At 35.1% G+C, this 15,829-nt stretch overlaps 2 protein-coding genes across 9 annotated transcripts in view; one reads left to right on the top strand and one right to left on the bottom strand.

The window, feature by feature from the left end:
- Nucleotides 1-693: 693 nt before the first annotated feature.
- LOC127838704 (uncharacterized protein C10orf82-like) overlaps nt 694-15,829 on the top strand; it is a 54,807-nt gene continuing 39,671 nt past the window's right edge. Inside the window, exons 1-4 of the mRNA XM_052366627.1 lie at nt 694-978; nt 1,303-1,492; nt 2,876-2,973; nt 6,064-6,184. Coding sequence (XP_052222587.1) covers nt 711-978; nt 1,303-1,492; nt 2,876-2,973; nt 6,064-6,179 — 672 coding nt within the window. The 5' untranslated portion in view covers nt 694-710 and the 3' untranslated portion in view covers nt 6,180-6,184. The remainder of the gene's footprint in view (nt 979-1,302; nt 1,493-2,875; nt 2,974-6,063; nt 6,185-15,829) is intronic.
- Nucleotides 11,835-15,829, bottom strand: part of LOC127838702 (uncharacterized) — a 160,083-nt gene continuing 156,088 nt past the window's right edge. For 7 of the 8 annotated variants that reach the window (XM_052366623.1, XM_052366620.1, XM_052366621.1 and 4 more), the window contains one exon: nt 11,835-13,907. In XM_052366623.1, the coding sequence (XP_052222583.1) occupies nt 12,585-13,907 (1,323 nt within the window). In that variant the 3' untranslated portion in view covers nt 11,835-12,584. The remainder of the gene's footprint in view (nt 13,908-15,829) is intronic. The other variant, XM_052366626.1, reaches the window with a different exon arrangement.

Raw genomic sequence — 15,829 nt, 5'->3', positions numbered from 1 at the left:
GAATCGAGCTGTTGGTGAATCGTTGCAGCTCTAATAATTATGTTTTTAAGCTAAATTGCAATGTTATCATTTTTATTTATTCATAAAAGAAATGTGGCTTTTATCGGTCTATGTATGTGACTATGCATATCTATAGAGAATATTAGAAGTTAAAATGAACGAAATCTGGGCTGGCAGACTCAATTGTTAAAGCGCAGATCATGGGTTCCATCATCTGCCTGACCACATAACTTGTGTGTTTATTTGCCATGAAATCCTTCTTACGGTCATTCTCCCTCTTCCTTTTACTCAAGGAGGGCAGTTAACAGTGACTGTTATAAGTGTGTGCACTTAGCACTAGTTAATCCTGTCCCCCTTAAGAAGCAAAGTGAAAATGGCTTTTGCAACCAGCATAAACCAAAAGAGGCTGAGAATAACTGGCAGTCTGTTTTGTTGAAAAACACCCAAACATCCAACAAAACAAACAAAAAACATTTTTAAAAAGTTACAAAAAAAGAAAGTGACAATACAATGCTTTGACATTGTCGTTACTTTAAATGTTTGATTGAGTTTTGTTGGTGACTTTACTGTGTTCACATGGATCTTCATAGCAATTTGGATTTAACAGGCCATTCTCAATTTAATTATTTCTTATTTAGTGATCTTTTTCTTATTATGTGGAAATTATTACCAAATTATTACCAATGTAAAAGTGCTCTCCTTTGACATTTATGCATTATTTGAGTATTCATGACACAACTTCAATTGCAGGCTACATTCCACGAATGACATTCCGTTTCGGTGGCACCTACAAGACAGACTGTGACCTCAGTATAGACGAGTACATGACAAACAGGACCACTCACGACCTCCGTCAGGGTGACTTGAGACGCTCCGTTACCATGGTTCCACGTCTGACGGCCACGTCACATGACCCACAGGTTCGAGACCAGCTGGACAGATACCGGGACACACACCCTACCAGGCCTATGCTCATGGGTAAGACTGAAAACCGATTTATTTTTAAAAAGAAAAGATTTGACACTCGCCGTATCTGCCTATATGCTCATGGGTAAGACTGCAATGAAATTTTATCCACACACACAATTTGAGCTGTGCCCACAGAGGCTATCAGAGACAACATAGTCTGCCTATACTGGATTTTTGTTTAGAAAAAACTTCCTTTGAACAAAAAATTACATAAAAGCTGAAAGTGTTATTCCCGATTATCCTGTGCGGACTGCACAGGCTAATCTGGGATGACACTTGACACACATAAATTAAACCCACTTTTCTCTGAACAAGGCTCATATTTGTTTACAGAGGACCGCAGACCTCTCACTGAGCCACCGTTGCCGGGTTACAACGGCTACATTCCACGTGTGAAGCCCACAGAGTTGGGACTAGGGCATCGGTACCATGTGGCATGTGACAACGGATTCAACGCGTTCGTTCAGGAAACTGCTCGTCACTCTTTGAACACCACGGGGGTCTTGCCAAAGGCATTAGAACGGTTCGTGTAGTAATAGCCACACTGAGGCAAGATGTATTGGAATCTTTTTGTCCAACACTTCTTGTTTCCTTCTTTTCAGAAACCTGTCCAGACTGGAACTTACTACCCATTTAGGATTTAGAAATACCATGGCAATAATAATCACCTGGTTGAGATGTGTTTTCATTGCAAATACCATGTGATTTTCTTTGAGTTACAATAAATTTTTCGAGGTAAAAGGTTAAGTACAGCACTTTTGTGAGGTCGCCTTGGTGTAATGGATATAGTATATGCCTATCGATTGGGAGGTAACGGGTTCAATCCCCACAGTGGGGGCATTCTTTAAATATCCCCCAAAGACACATGTACTGGTTCTAGTCCCAGGAAATGGACTCGAGACGGTTTTAAATAAGCCTTAGGCTTTCGATGCAATCAAGCTAAAATAAATAGGTTTAAACTAAACGAAGGTTAGCACTTTAATTTGAAGGGTTTGTCATGTTGTATAATCTGATCATGTACCAAAGATTTTAAAATAACTTCCTTCCCTGAGACACACTAGATCCACAATTTAAGGTGCTATTTTAAGATCACGGTCAAACGTAAAACTTTTTTTAAGAGTTATGATGCCTTTTTGGATTCTTTCATCATTGAACATGTGTGCAAAATGTAATGAACTTGTCTATCAGTTGTCTTTTTTTCAGCAACTTTGTTTCAGTAACTTTTAAGATTTGTTGTTTATACTATGTAGAAGATCAAGCTATAATGCGTATGTCACACTATTTATCGCAGAGTTATTTGCCCTTTGACAAAGGCATTGCAATGCAAAGTAAGGAAGCAAATGACACAATTTTCAGACTAATTTCATCAAGTTTTGCACCTGCTTTAAATGAGAATAATTGGGGGGGGGGGGGGGTGGAGGGGAGGGGGGTATTTGTCATCTTTCATGATTGTTCTAGTTCATTCTTATGTGTGTATCTCAAATTCTCAGGTTTATTTTGAAACTTAAACCTATACATGTGCACACAACAAACATGCAGGCATGCACATTGTTTGACGGAAATTTAGGTTGGTTACTGCATTAGAAATTAAACATTTAATGTACACATTGTTGGAGATTTCTTTTGATAATTAACACTTTCCCCCTAAGAAGAAAAGTGAAAAATGGCTATATGCAACCAGCATAAAACCAGAATAGCCTGTCAGGAACACGCAGTCTGTTAATGTTTTATGTTGTTTGCTGCTCATCAGTATCATAGGTTTCGAAGTGAATGCTTTAAAACTTGAATCTTGTAAAACTATTTTAAATTAAATGTTATTTTCAAGTGCGTATTTGAGTGGTAAAAGGTTAATACATTTTCCTTGTTACTTTACATTCCTCAAAAATATAAATGTTTTCTTTTGTAGGTTGCCAAGGGAACAGTTGCAGAGCGCCCCGGCAGCATTTAACAGACGCCTTTACCAGAAAGATGGAATGGTGCCGAAATACACAGGATACATCCCTCGTAAGTTGCCTGTCATGTGTTGAAAACAATCCAGACACATGATATATGTATGTGTCGATTACCAGTTCAGATGGATAAAAGACCTTTCTTAAAGGGGCCTTTTCACAGATTTTGGCATTTTTTAACTAATTCATTAAATGCTTTATATTGATAAATGTAAACATTGGATCGTAAAAGCTCCAGTAAAAAATCAAGAATAAAATTAAAAAAAGGAAAAGAACATTGCCCGGAGCAGGTTTCGAACCAGTGACCCCTGCAGTCCTGCCAGAGTCCTGAAGTAAAAACGCTTTAGCCTACTGAGCTATTCCGCCGAGTACACATACATGACGTATTTTATACCTTATATAAGCAATCTTCGTAGTTTCACAAAATTTAACGACAAAAACAGAACTCTCCAAATTATTCAATCGTTTCGCGTTGCAACGCTTTATAATTTTTAGGTTTTAAAATCGTCAAAAGATGCATATAATGGCTATATTAGACCATGGTAAATGTTCAGTATTACTGTTTCCTCACAAATATCATAACTAAAACGAAAATTTGCGAATCTGAAACAACTTTTTTCAATTTTGTCAATTTACCAAAGCGTGAAAAGATCCCTTTAAAAGGAGTTTTAAAGGTCTTATTTCCAACCTGCAGATCCTGATGAGCAGCAGACAGCATCAAACCTGAACAGACAATTACTTGAAGGCTGTTTTGCTTTTATGCCAGTTGCATACAGCCATTTTTAGTTCGTCTATTATATATGAAATATATAATGTGAGCTATCCTACTCACCCCGGCGTCGAAATTTACCGTGAGTGTGAGCACTGGAATGTTAAAGTTTGCGTACCACCTCAAATATTTTCTTTGTCCCTTGACATATTGCTTTCATATTTTGCATACTTCTTTACCAACATGACCCCAATCTATAAACAAAAGCAGACAACTGTATCAAGCATTTTGTAAGAATTATGTTCCCTTTTTATACTTAGAAAATTAAAACTTTAGTTAAGTTTTGTGTTTAGGTTCACTTTATTCCTAAAGTATCAAAGCTATTGCTTTCATACTTGTAACACTAACTAACTATCATAAGGGCACTGTGCAGACAAAGTTATGTAACTCTAACTGGCATTTTTTCAGAATTACGGCGCCTTTTATACTTAGAGAATTTATCATTTGGTTAAAGTGATATTATGGGCACTTTTCACTGTAGAATTGAGCTGAAAAGAATTAACAGGTCAAAATAGTTAGTTAAAATATGGTTACAGACCAATTATCTGCAACTCATCTTGCTTCCAGTTGTTTAATTTTTTTTTATATAATATTCAATATTTTACATGACTGGTGAGTCCTCTTAGCCGAAATGATCCGCAAAATAAAATAGTGCTTTTGTGTTGTATGAACGAATCTGCACTAAAACTAAATTTATATTCACATCGTAAATCAAATTATTTCTGTCGTCTGTTGTCAAAACGAAAGTACAGTTGATATTCAATTTTTTTTTCTTTCCGGGATATTGTTTTAGTTTGTTGATGCTGCATTAACAAATATAAGTGTATATGAAGTGAAAACACCCAAAATAAACAACGGTTGTGATAGACGCCTATAAACTGTTAGATGCCCATTATATCACTTTAAGTTTTGTGTTTTGGTCCATTTTACTTCTAAAGTATCATAGCTATTGCTTTCAGACTTGGAAAACTTTGGGACTGTACAGCAAGTTGCATGACTCTGGTTGGCATTCTAATGGAATTATGGCCTTTTTTTGTCTTAGAAACTTTGAATATTTTGTTAAATTTTGTGTTTAGATCCACTTTACTTCTAAAGTATCAAGGCTATTGCTTTCAAACTTAAAATACTTTCTTACTATCATGAAGGTACTGTACCTGGCGAGTTGAATTTGACATTGACCTTTGAATGACCTTGACTCTCAAGGTCAAATTAATAAAGTTTGCTAACATTGCCATAACTTCTTTATATATAATCAGATTTGATTCATACTTTGACAAAACAACACTTACCTGACATACCACAATGGACTCCACCCAAACCAATGTCCCCCAGCCCCCCCCCCTGATATGTTAAAAAGAAAACAATTATTTTTTATTTTATTTTTGAAGGACCTCAACCATCCCACCCAAGCCATTGCTATCAAACTTCAAATAAAAACTTATTAGTATGTTTTATGTTTTTAAAAATGTTCAATAGATTGTGGAATATATACCTGAACTCAGAATCGTCTATAAAGTACAACTTCTTTAAAACATAAGCGATCAATATGTTTCAATTATGATCCTCTTCCGCTGAGAATATGACTATATTACATTTATCTTATAGAATATGAACAATTTCCCCATGATGGCTTACGTTTTACTGTCAAGCACTCGAATAGTCGAGCGCGCTGTCTTCTGACAGCTCTTGTTGCTTTGCTTCTGAGCAGAAAAGCGTTCAGTGGCAACGCATAGTTTCTTGAACAAGAGGTGGAATGGTTTAGCTTCCACCAACAGCTTTTGCATTTCACTTGCACAAAACTTGAACACGGGGTACTTATAAGAGTTTTGATATTTGATATGGTACGTCAAAAGTACTTGAAAAAGTTTTTCTTAAAAAGTACATAAATTGTGTATAACCATGAAAACACCAAGATGGTACTTGATGTTTGCAAAAAATCCTTGAATTTCTTAGAACTGCCATGTTTTAAACATTACTGGAAAATTGCCCACAATAAAATCTTAAATTTGGGATATACAAGATTGGAGAACATTTTAGCAACACACAAGTTCATCATCACAGTATTTGTCAGTAAGCCAACTAAAACTTTTCCTGAGAGCGATAGTCCATATTAGAGAATACTTGGGTAATCAATACAAATTTCCCTTACACGTCACTCTACCAATGTTTAATTTCTTGCTTTATCCATAATAGAAATTGTAAAGATGTATTAAATGCTGTGTTAGTGTCAGATATAACAATTTCTCTCTAAGCTCTTGCTATGTTAATTGAAACAGCTATGTTGTTATTAAAAACTGTACTAAAAAAAACTCATAAAATCAAAAACAGGATATGACATTGTGCAGTTGTTAAATACATCCTTTATTTCATTTTCAGACCGCAGGTTTGTTTTCGGCAACACATATGGAGACACCACTCGAAGCCTCTCGATTTGTTCCCATGACGCACAGTCCTACGCAGATCACGTTGCTCAAAAGTACGCAGTCAACTAGGTCACCTGTTTCTATTTATAGAACATTATGCCAAATGCATTACGCAGACATGGAAATGAGCTCATGTAGTAACTTACGCCTCTGTATGATTCCCATGGTAGTGTCTTTGATTTCATTAGGGCCTTTATTCACTAAAATCTTAAAGGAAATCTGAACTTAATTAGCACTGACGTGAACATTTATAGCAATGTTTTAATGTGAAATGTATTAATGTATGGGGATAGCAAGAATTACTTTATATTTAAGCAATATTGAGAAGTCATGTACCACATAATCGCAGGGCTTACTCTGACATTTGCAAAACTAACCAATGTCTACAAATAAAATATCCAAAAATAATAAGAATTAAGACATAAAAAAAGTAAATTTTGCTAAAGGAAATTTTGAGCCAGAAGGAGCCCTTAATCGCAGGAAAGCTAAAGACTTAAAGACAAATTTTAAAAATAATGGAATTTTAAGATTTCTCTCAGATATCTGAATAGGGGCCCTGGTAAAAGCCATGGTGGTTCATAGGCACCAATTGTGTACCTTAAGCCTGTTTTGATTCATTTGATTGACATATTGTTGTTATCTATCATATGGCATTGTTTCCATGTAAGAATTAGAAATATACAACGCTATTCCTACACTTTCATTGTTTTATTTATTTTTTTATTTCTTGGAAATGTATAAATCAGCCATTTAATATTGGCTTTAACATATCTCCTTTTGACAAAATGATGTAAATTGTCAGTGATTTTCATTCATCTAGGCAATGTTTAATGTTTTGAATGTGAATAATTATGCAATTTTTCAGCATGTTCATACAATCAACCTTTTAAATATGTGCAACAATATACTAAATATTAATATTCATGTATTTAAGATATTATGATTTCACAGTATCAAAATTAAAATTGATTGATTTTCTTCATAACACAAGTTTACAACATGGTTCTGAAACTCATTTATTTCTAATTAGAGTGTCATTGTCCAGGAATACAACAAAGTGTGTTACTATTCTTTTGTAGATTTATCAATTCCTTGTATTAACTTTTGTAACCTCAACTTTTTGGGTAATGGTTTGAATTAAAAAAAATACAGTGTACCATGGGTACAGAAGACGATTGGTTGAATGTTAAATTACAAACAGATATGTTAAATAATGTGACTATGCATAATAGCCAGGAACTTGTTGTAACTTAATAATGACTTTTGGCATTGGTTAATAATCAATGACTGGTACAATAAATATCGGGTCAATTGGTAAAGAATGTAACCCTTTCCCACTCAGAAGCTTAGATAAGTGAACATGGCTATGTGCAAACAGCATAAAACCAGAACAGCCTGCGAGTAACTCTCATTATGTTCAGGTTTTATGCTGTTTGCTGCTCATCAGTATCTAAGGGTTGGAAATAAAACCTTTAAAACTTGAATCTAGTAAGAAAGGTCTTTATTAAATTTAACTTTCTAAGGGACTACAAACAAGTTCAAATATGTATCTAAGTGGTAACGGGTTACGAGTTTGCTTGATGAACCTAGCCAGTGGCTGTATACTGCACTCATTTATATTTTTGGGAGACATGGCATAATGTGCTAAAGCAGAATTAATGAATTCGGAACAATGCCCATCATTTGCTCAATATTCATTTTTTTCCTATTTCTCTGTTAAATATACATACATAAAGATGGAACTTCAAAATAAATCATAACTTAAAGTACATGAATATGTACTTGCCTATTACATGTATCTGGTATATGTCCACGTGTATAAGAACGTTTTAGTAAAGGTCATCATTCATTGTTACGCAATTTTAATTTAAGGTGATAAATTTCTAAAGAATTGATATCAATGACAGGCTTTTTCCCCCCTATGCCACGGGTCCGAAATTCGGCCCCATTCCCAATGCAAATCTGGTTGTTTTTCTCCCAATTGAAAAAAATATTCCCAATTCCAAAAAAAAAAAAAAATTTTTTTTTTTTTTTTTAACTTAAAATATATAAGTTAACCTGATCCGGTGTAGAAAATAGAAAGTGTTGCATAATTAAATTATATTTTGCCTTGAATTTGTTTTGAAAACTGTAAAATATGTTAATGATTATTTAAGACTTTCATTATTTTCCTCAAAATACAGCGCTTCGCACGATTTTTTTCACCTCAAAAAAGGCCAGGCCTTTTCCCCAAATTCAGATAAAAAAAACCTGCACTAATCTCACATGTTCATAATACTTTGTAAAATTTTAATAATAAGTTATCAAAATAGTCGTTATTTACCAGTTAAGAGCTTCTTTGAAATATAAGAAACACTATTTACATGCGATAATTTTTTTCCCAAAATGGGGGTTTTCACGACGCGAAATTCCCAAAATTCCAGTGTGGCGTATTCCCAAAATGGAGCGGAAAAAGCCTGAATGAACATATCTTTCATCAATTTGTTCCTTTTAAAGTGAATACTTCGGTTTTACATAATGTACATAATGGATAGATAATTTCTGCTGTGTATAATTTTATAGCATGATTAATAATATAAGACTGTGATCATTTATTAGCATAATACAAATAGCCTACATTTTATTTTAGATTGTTTCTGGGAGTCTGCATTTCTTGGTGTACCTTTTGTGAAATATCCGTATGCTTCAAATATCCTATTGTTAGAAATGCAAAATTCCTAAGTACATATGACCCCATATCTTGCGAAAATGGTCTTTAAGACATATCAAAATAGTGTACCAGTAGCTCCGGAGTATCTGTATGGTGTATACTCTGGTGAGGAGGCATAATGTCTGCTAATGAGGCCAGGACACTTTGTGTGACTTTATAGCGGTCAGGGTAGCTCCTGATCAGACTGCACGAAGGTACAGGCTGGTCTGGAGCTATGCTGGCCGCATATGGCATAAGACCCAATTTTGCACAATGCGACTCATATGTGACTATTCACTAAATCACCACAAGTATTTAAGAGGAGGTAAGTGATTTTCTTTCCTGGGCACATATGTAGCTGATCAATAATTATTGATTTAAACTTTATAAAGTTATTTTTATACAATTTGTAGAGCTAGTTTTTCCATCTGTGATATTTCTTTATAGGATGAACATGTAACTCGATGTAGTTATTGAACACTGTTTTGTGAAAATTGTGCTTTTTTATTTTATATTTACCAGAAGTTTTAATTTTAACTGCTTCAGAGACTTTGCTTTTATCTGTTGTAGTTTTCAATTTTTACTATATAGTATCCGTTCCACAAAGTACATACATTTACACAGTAATGTATACTTATTGTGATAGCTTCATACACATGCTTGCTGTTACTTAACAATATATATTATGCAGTTATTACTTTGAGTGAATTTGATGTAATTTAAAGTTACTGGGTGTTAACAAATGACTTTGAGATCCATAGTTCTACATGAATGTTTGTCCACTTGGACACGCCATCTTAATGAATGTGCGTAAAGTGTCGTCTAATCTAAACCCCATTTTCGCAGAGCGAGGCTTGAAGTATATATGGCCCTCTACTGTTTGTGTGGTTTTCTCATTTTTCCTGGTCTTTATAATGCCATAATATGAACGACTGCAAAAACATTTCCTCAGGATGTTTATATTGTTGATTGCAACTGTTAAGTCCTTATTAAATACACAATATTGAATTTGTCTTTATGCAACTTGATATCATAGACCATCCAATGTGTTACCTTTTATTTAAGCTTTTTTTTAATGACATTGTTTGTACAAATGCAAACTGCATAATTTTTGTGAAACTTTTTTCACAAATAGTTATATCTAAAATTAAATAATTATGCTGTATTATTAGTGATTGACAAAAGTGGAACATATATTTATCTTAATGAATTTTATTTTAAGAGTGACAGTGTTTTTGTTTTTTTTTAACCATAATTAAAGTTATAGAGTAAATTTAGCAGTTTTTGTGTGCATGTTAACCCAATAGAGTCTTATTAAGTATTGATATACTTGACCTTGTGATTGTTTAATTGTTATAATATTTGATAGAGTACATATTATTTACATTTGTTTATTATTGTGTATAAAAGAAAATAAATGGTATAACAATCTCTGTATTTCTCTTGTATCTGTTCTGCATTGAATTATATTTTATGCACACCTGAAAACATCGTAGCACACTCTTGAGCCTCATAATGTAATCATGTGAGCGGCGCAAAGAAGTGCTTGGGAGTGTATTAATGTTGGATAATTGTTTTGATCACATACACCCGCAAACGTGTGCGCCTTTTTACTAAAGTGCCGTTATGTAAGGTATTTAATATCCTATTGTACTCACTTGACATGTCGAAGGGTAAAAGCGACACATTTTCAGGAGAAGTTTAAAACTGTATCAGATGAACAATTAAAACAATGACAGTTTCATTATTTAAGGTTTAATGGTAATAGTCTGCTCTAATCAAATTTAAGCATGTTTTTAATTTCGCAAATAAATAAGTTATTTGCAAAAATGTCACTTAGAACCTTTTTCGCCCTGAAATTTCATATTTGTTCTACTCAGCATTTAGAGCAAAAATGTTATTAGTGGCTATATTATCAATTTAGAGTATTTATTTCACAGTAAATACTTTTCCCATTTTGAAAATAAGAATGTATTGCCTTAACATTTGAATTGTACAAAAGTATAAATTGAGATGTTCAAAACCTGGTATATTTTCAAAATGTTCTTTTAAACAAAAACTTTTACACAACACTCTATTACATTTTTACAAATTATAGCAATTTGTTGTTGTGTGTGTTTCATATGCTCAATAAATTGTGTTTAACCCTTTACCACTCAGAAGCAACGTGCACATGGCTACATGCAAACAGCATAAAACCAGACCAGCCTGTGAGTAACTCGTAGTCTGTTCAGGTTTTTTGCTGTTTGCTGCTCATCAGTATCTAAGGGTTGGAAATGAAGCCTTTGAAACTTGAATTTAGTAATAAAGGTATTTAATTAAATTTAACTTTCTATGGGACTACAAATTCGTCAAAATACGGATCTAAGTGGTAAAGGGTTAAATACGTATCATAGTGGGAAAGGGTTGAATACGTATCTAAGCGGTAAAGGGTTAAATACGTATCTAAATGGGAAAGGGTTGAATACGTACCTAAGTGGTAAAGGGTTGAGTACGTATCTAAGTTGGAAAGGGTTGAATACATAGCTAAGTGGGAAGGGGTTAAATACGTATCTAAGTGGGAAAGGGTTGAATACGTATCTAAGTGGGAAAGGGTTGGATACGTATCTAAGTGGAGAGGGTTGAATACGTATCTAAGTGGGAAAGGGTTGAATACGTATATAAGCGGTAAAGGGTTAAAAGATAATTGTTTCCCAATACCTTTATCACTTAGAGCCTTTACATAAATATGCTTGTGATAGTTATTTTTTATTCACTATACGGTTGACTTCAAAGGTCGAAACATGTTTTTAAACTAGCCTTTTGTTGTTACTGTTTTTAACATTGAACCAAAAACACAAATAATTATGCTTACATATAAACTAAGTGGTACATTAAATGCCATATTTCAGTGTCAGTTTTGGTACAGTTAATGATAACAGATCAAGGCACTGAAGGCACTGCAGTTGTTCGCTCTTTAAATGTATGTAATACTACTTACAGTCACAAGCCATGAAGTTCGACTTTTTAGCGTAGGAAAATCGAAAGGCAACAAAGAATGCAAACACCAATGTAATTTGCTTAAAATTGTCTACAGTGGAGAGATTTTGCAAAAACATCAAAGAGGCAAATGACCTTGATTTACAAGTTCTTATTTTACACATGATTCACACAGACTACACTTATGATTACACATATGAAAACACTTATGATTACACATATGAAAACACAACTCTTTAATCTTAAAATGTACACCTTCATGACTATCAAGCATGGCAATACATCGTTTTGTAGTATCGATGCAAATTTTTCATATATGCGTTTAATTTGTAAGTAAAAACACATGTACATGTATATATTTAATGGACAAGTATTGGCGTGCTGTTCTTTTGTATTGACATGCATATTAAACCTGCTTCCCCATTAACGTATTGTTCATTGGGTTACAACTCGTTCATGGACGCATGCCAAGCATACTATATATGGCTTTATTTTAAGACCCTGGATGACATGCATCATGGAGATCTGACTATACGAGAGCCCACGCGTTTAAACATTATGTTATTGTTAAATGTGATTAATGTTTTAAATAAGCATTACATCGTCGTTTAGTCGTTTCATATACATTGTAAGAATAATACAACATTTTTTCAAAAGTTAATATGAACAGTTTTCTTAACAAAGATAAACTTTCTAAAGTATTCTGCCAAACAATAAATATTAATTGCCAACAGACGATAACTCCTTACATCTATATATGTGAGTTTCAAGTGCAAGTCAAATGTCTTTTGATACGTGTAATCGTTCTACATCAACATACTAATCCATACATTCTGTAGATCATTTACTCGACTCCCTTCCATAATCATCCTCATCCCAACCTCCCTCAAAATCTCCATCTGACGACTGTTTATTGCCTGCATAATAACATCCGTCTCTACATCCATGCCGAGGAAATGTCTGTTCCTGCATATCAGCTGCAGCATCTCCAGCTCTATCCTCCTCCCGCTGTACCATCGTAGTGGCTCAGGGTGAGCTATGATGGCTTGTCGTATCTTCGGTAGTCTCAATATCATCCGGGGACCTTCGGTCCTCATTTCATCAATAGTAGCTATCCAAGAACATTTCTGCTCATGATCCAGAGCACAGGCTGCCATTAGATTTCGCCCTGGGATCATGTAATAAGGCAGCTGTTTCGTATCTATAGCAACTCTTAGCGCATATAATCCTTCATGAAGCCAGTGAAACAGACTTCTTTCGTGAAACCATGAGTGCGGGTTATTTTCTGCTATCCATAATACAATGTTTTTTACCGTGAACGATGTCACCTCCTTCTTTTGCGGTTTTAATACATCTTTCTTCACCATTTTTAATAGCACATATAAGTTAACCTGAGTGTCGTTAAGATTATTTATCAGTACGTTTTCCCCGGTGTTAAAACACATTCTCCATTCAACATGTTCGTAATCGCTGCCTTTAACCCCAACAGGAGAAACAAATGCTCCAAGTGATACAACCTCCCTAACGACGTCAGCTGATGGCCAGTAGCGATGTCTTGCCGCCCATCTTGTTAGGATGCTGGGGCAGTAAAAATGTAGCCCTCGCACGGTATCGCGTTCAAGAACACCAAATGTTTCTGGCGTTGAAGGTCCAGCACGCTCATGTTGTACTATGCCTTCCTCCCGTTTAGCGTTCAACCACTGATTAACATATAAGTCGCTGCTTAATAGTCCGCGACCAAATCCATCATCACACAAGGCATTGTACACGGTTCTAGAAATAGGTGTACCGGGTTTTTCAAGTAGCAGTCTACAGTGTCCGGAGTAACTAATACGACTGCAGGATCTAAATATGGTTTTCTCCACGGGAACGCTACTTGAATCAACACCATCTTCTAAACAGATGACACGTTCTGTAACAACCAACTCGTCTATATCGCTTTCCAGAAAGCTGGTCAGACCCTCAGCCTTGCTACCCGTGGTGATAAACGTTGCCGTACCACGCGCCTTTGCAGTCCAATGCCTGTCCGAGGCCTTGTATGCTTCTATCCGAGCCTGTCGGATGTGAGGCCCATAACCCAGAACATTCATTACAGTAGAAGTCTCAGCAGAGGCTTGTTCATTTTGAAACTGAAATAAGTTTAAATTATTTCTATACAAAGTGATACACATGTAAGTGAGGCTTAGAAACATAATAACGGCGAGCCTTGCCAATCCAATCTTTTAATGGTGCAGAGCGTGATATAAAACAAAGAGATAGGATAGTAATCTGCGTTTCTGTTTACCATACATCCATGCCAACATAATATTAGAAATACTAATACAATAATACGACTGTTCATTGCTTTAGCGGGAATGAATTGGCAGTTTGATGACAAATTACTCAAGACGTCATAAAATATCGGGCTCATCATTTGTAAAATGCGATTTTTTTGTTTATCTAGCTTTTTCCCTTAAAAATATATACATATTCGTATCGAAGTGTTTGTGTTGTTGCATGTGATTCGATATAACCGAACATGATCCCATACCTGTTCAAGAGTAATAAAACGAATGTCCAAACTGACTGATATAAACACCTAATGATTCATATCAGCGTAAGTGTATGTTTAACAAGAGGGCCATGATGGCCCTGTATCGCTCCACTGTCTTTATGCGAAAAAAGTGCAATGTGCATGGGTTGAAATGTACTCAAGCATGTGACTTTCTCTTTCTATCCCTCGTCCCACTGGGCGCTTAAAGTTGGAAGGGTGAGCATTTTTATATATAAATTTGGACCCAGGGGCATAATTTGAACAAACTTGGTAGAGAACTATAAGATGTCAGTTCATACCAAATTTAGTAGCCCTAGGCCCATAGGTTATGGACAGGTAGATTTTTAAAGTTTGCACAAAAGAGGCTTTATATAAGCATATGTTCAGTTTTGTGACCCCTGAGGCAGAGTCAAATTTGAGCCCAGGGGAATAATTTGAAAAATTTGGTAAAGGACAATTACATATCACTACATACCAAATTTAGTAGCCCTAGGCTCTATAATTATGAACAAGAAGATTTTTAAAGCTCGCACAAAATAGGCCTTATTTAAGCATATTTTCATCTTTGTGACCCCCGGGACAGGGTCAAATTTGACCCCAGGGGCATAAATTGAAAAAACTTGGTAGAAAACTTTAAGATTTTAATACATACCAAATTTGGTAGAAATAGGCCCAATGGTTATGGACAGAAGATTTTTTAAGTTTGCACAAAATAGGCCCAATATAAGCATAGGTTCAATTTTGTGAACTCGGGGAACGGTCAAATTTGATCCCAGGGGCTTAATTTGAACAAACTTGGTAGAGGACTATTAGATATCACTACATACCAAATTTGGTAGCCCTATGCTATACGGTTATGGACAAGTAGATTTTTTTTAAGTTTGCACAAAAAAGGCCTTATTTAAGCGTATGTTCATTTTTGTGACCTCCAGGGCAGGGTCAAATTTGACCCCAGGGGCATAATTTGAATAAACTTTGTACAGAACTATTAGATATCACTACATACCAAATTTTGTAGCCCTAGGCCCTACGGTTATGGACAAGAAGCTTTTTAAAGTTTGCACAAAATAGGCTTTATATAAGCATATGTTCATTTTTGTGACCCCCGGGGCAGGGTAAAATTTGACCCCAGGGGCATAATTTGAACAAACTAAGTAGAGAACTATTAGAAGTCACTACATACCGAATTTGGTAGCCCTAAGCCCTACGTCTATGGAAAAAAGATTTTCAAAGATTGCACAAAATAGGCTTTATATAAGCATATGTTCATTTTTGTGGTCCCTGGGGCAGGGTCAAATTTGACCCTAGGGGCTTAATTTGAACAAATTTGTTAGAGAACTATTAGATGTCACAACATACCAAATTTGGTAACCCTATGCCATACGGGTATGGTCAAGTAGATTTTTAGAGTTTGCACAAAATAGGCCTTATATAAGCATATGTTCATTTTTGTGACCCCCGGGGCAGGGTTTAATTTGACCCCAGGGGCATTATTTGAACAAACTAAGTAGGGAACTA

Source organism: Dreissena polymorpha, chromosome 7 (assembly GCF_020536995.1).
Source record: "Dreissena polymorpha isolate Duluth1 chromosome 7, UMN_Dpol_1.0, whole genome shotgun sequence".
In the NCBI taxonomy this organism is placed as follows: Eukaryota; Metazoa; Mollusca; class Bivalvia; order Myida; family Dreissenidae; genus Dreissena; species Dreissena polymorpha.
This window is presented reverse-complemented; position numbering and strand designations above follow the sequence as displayed.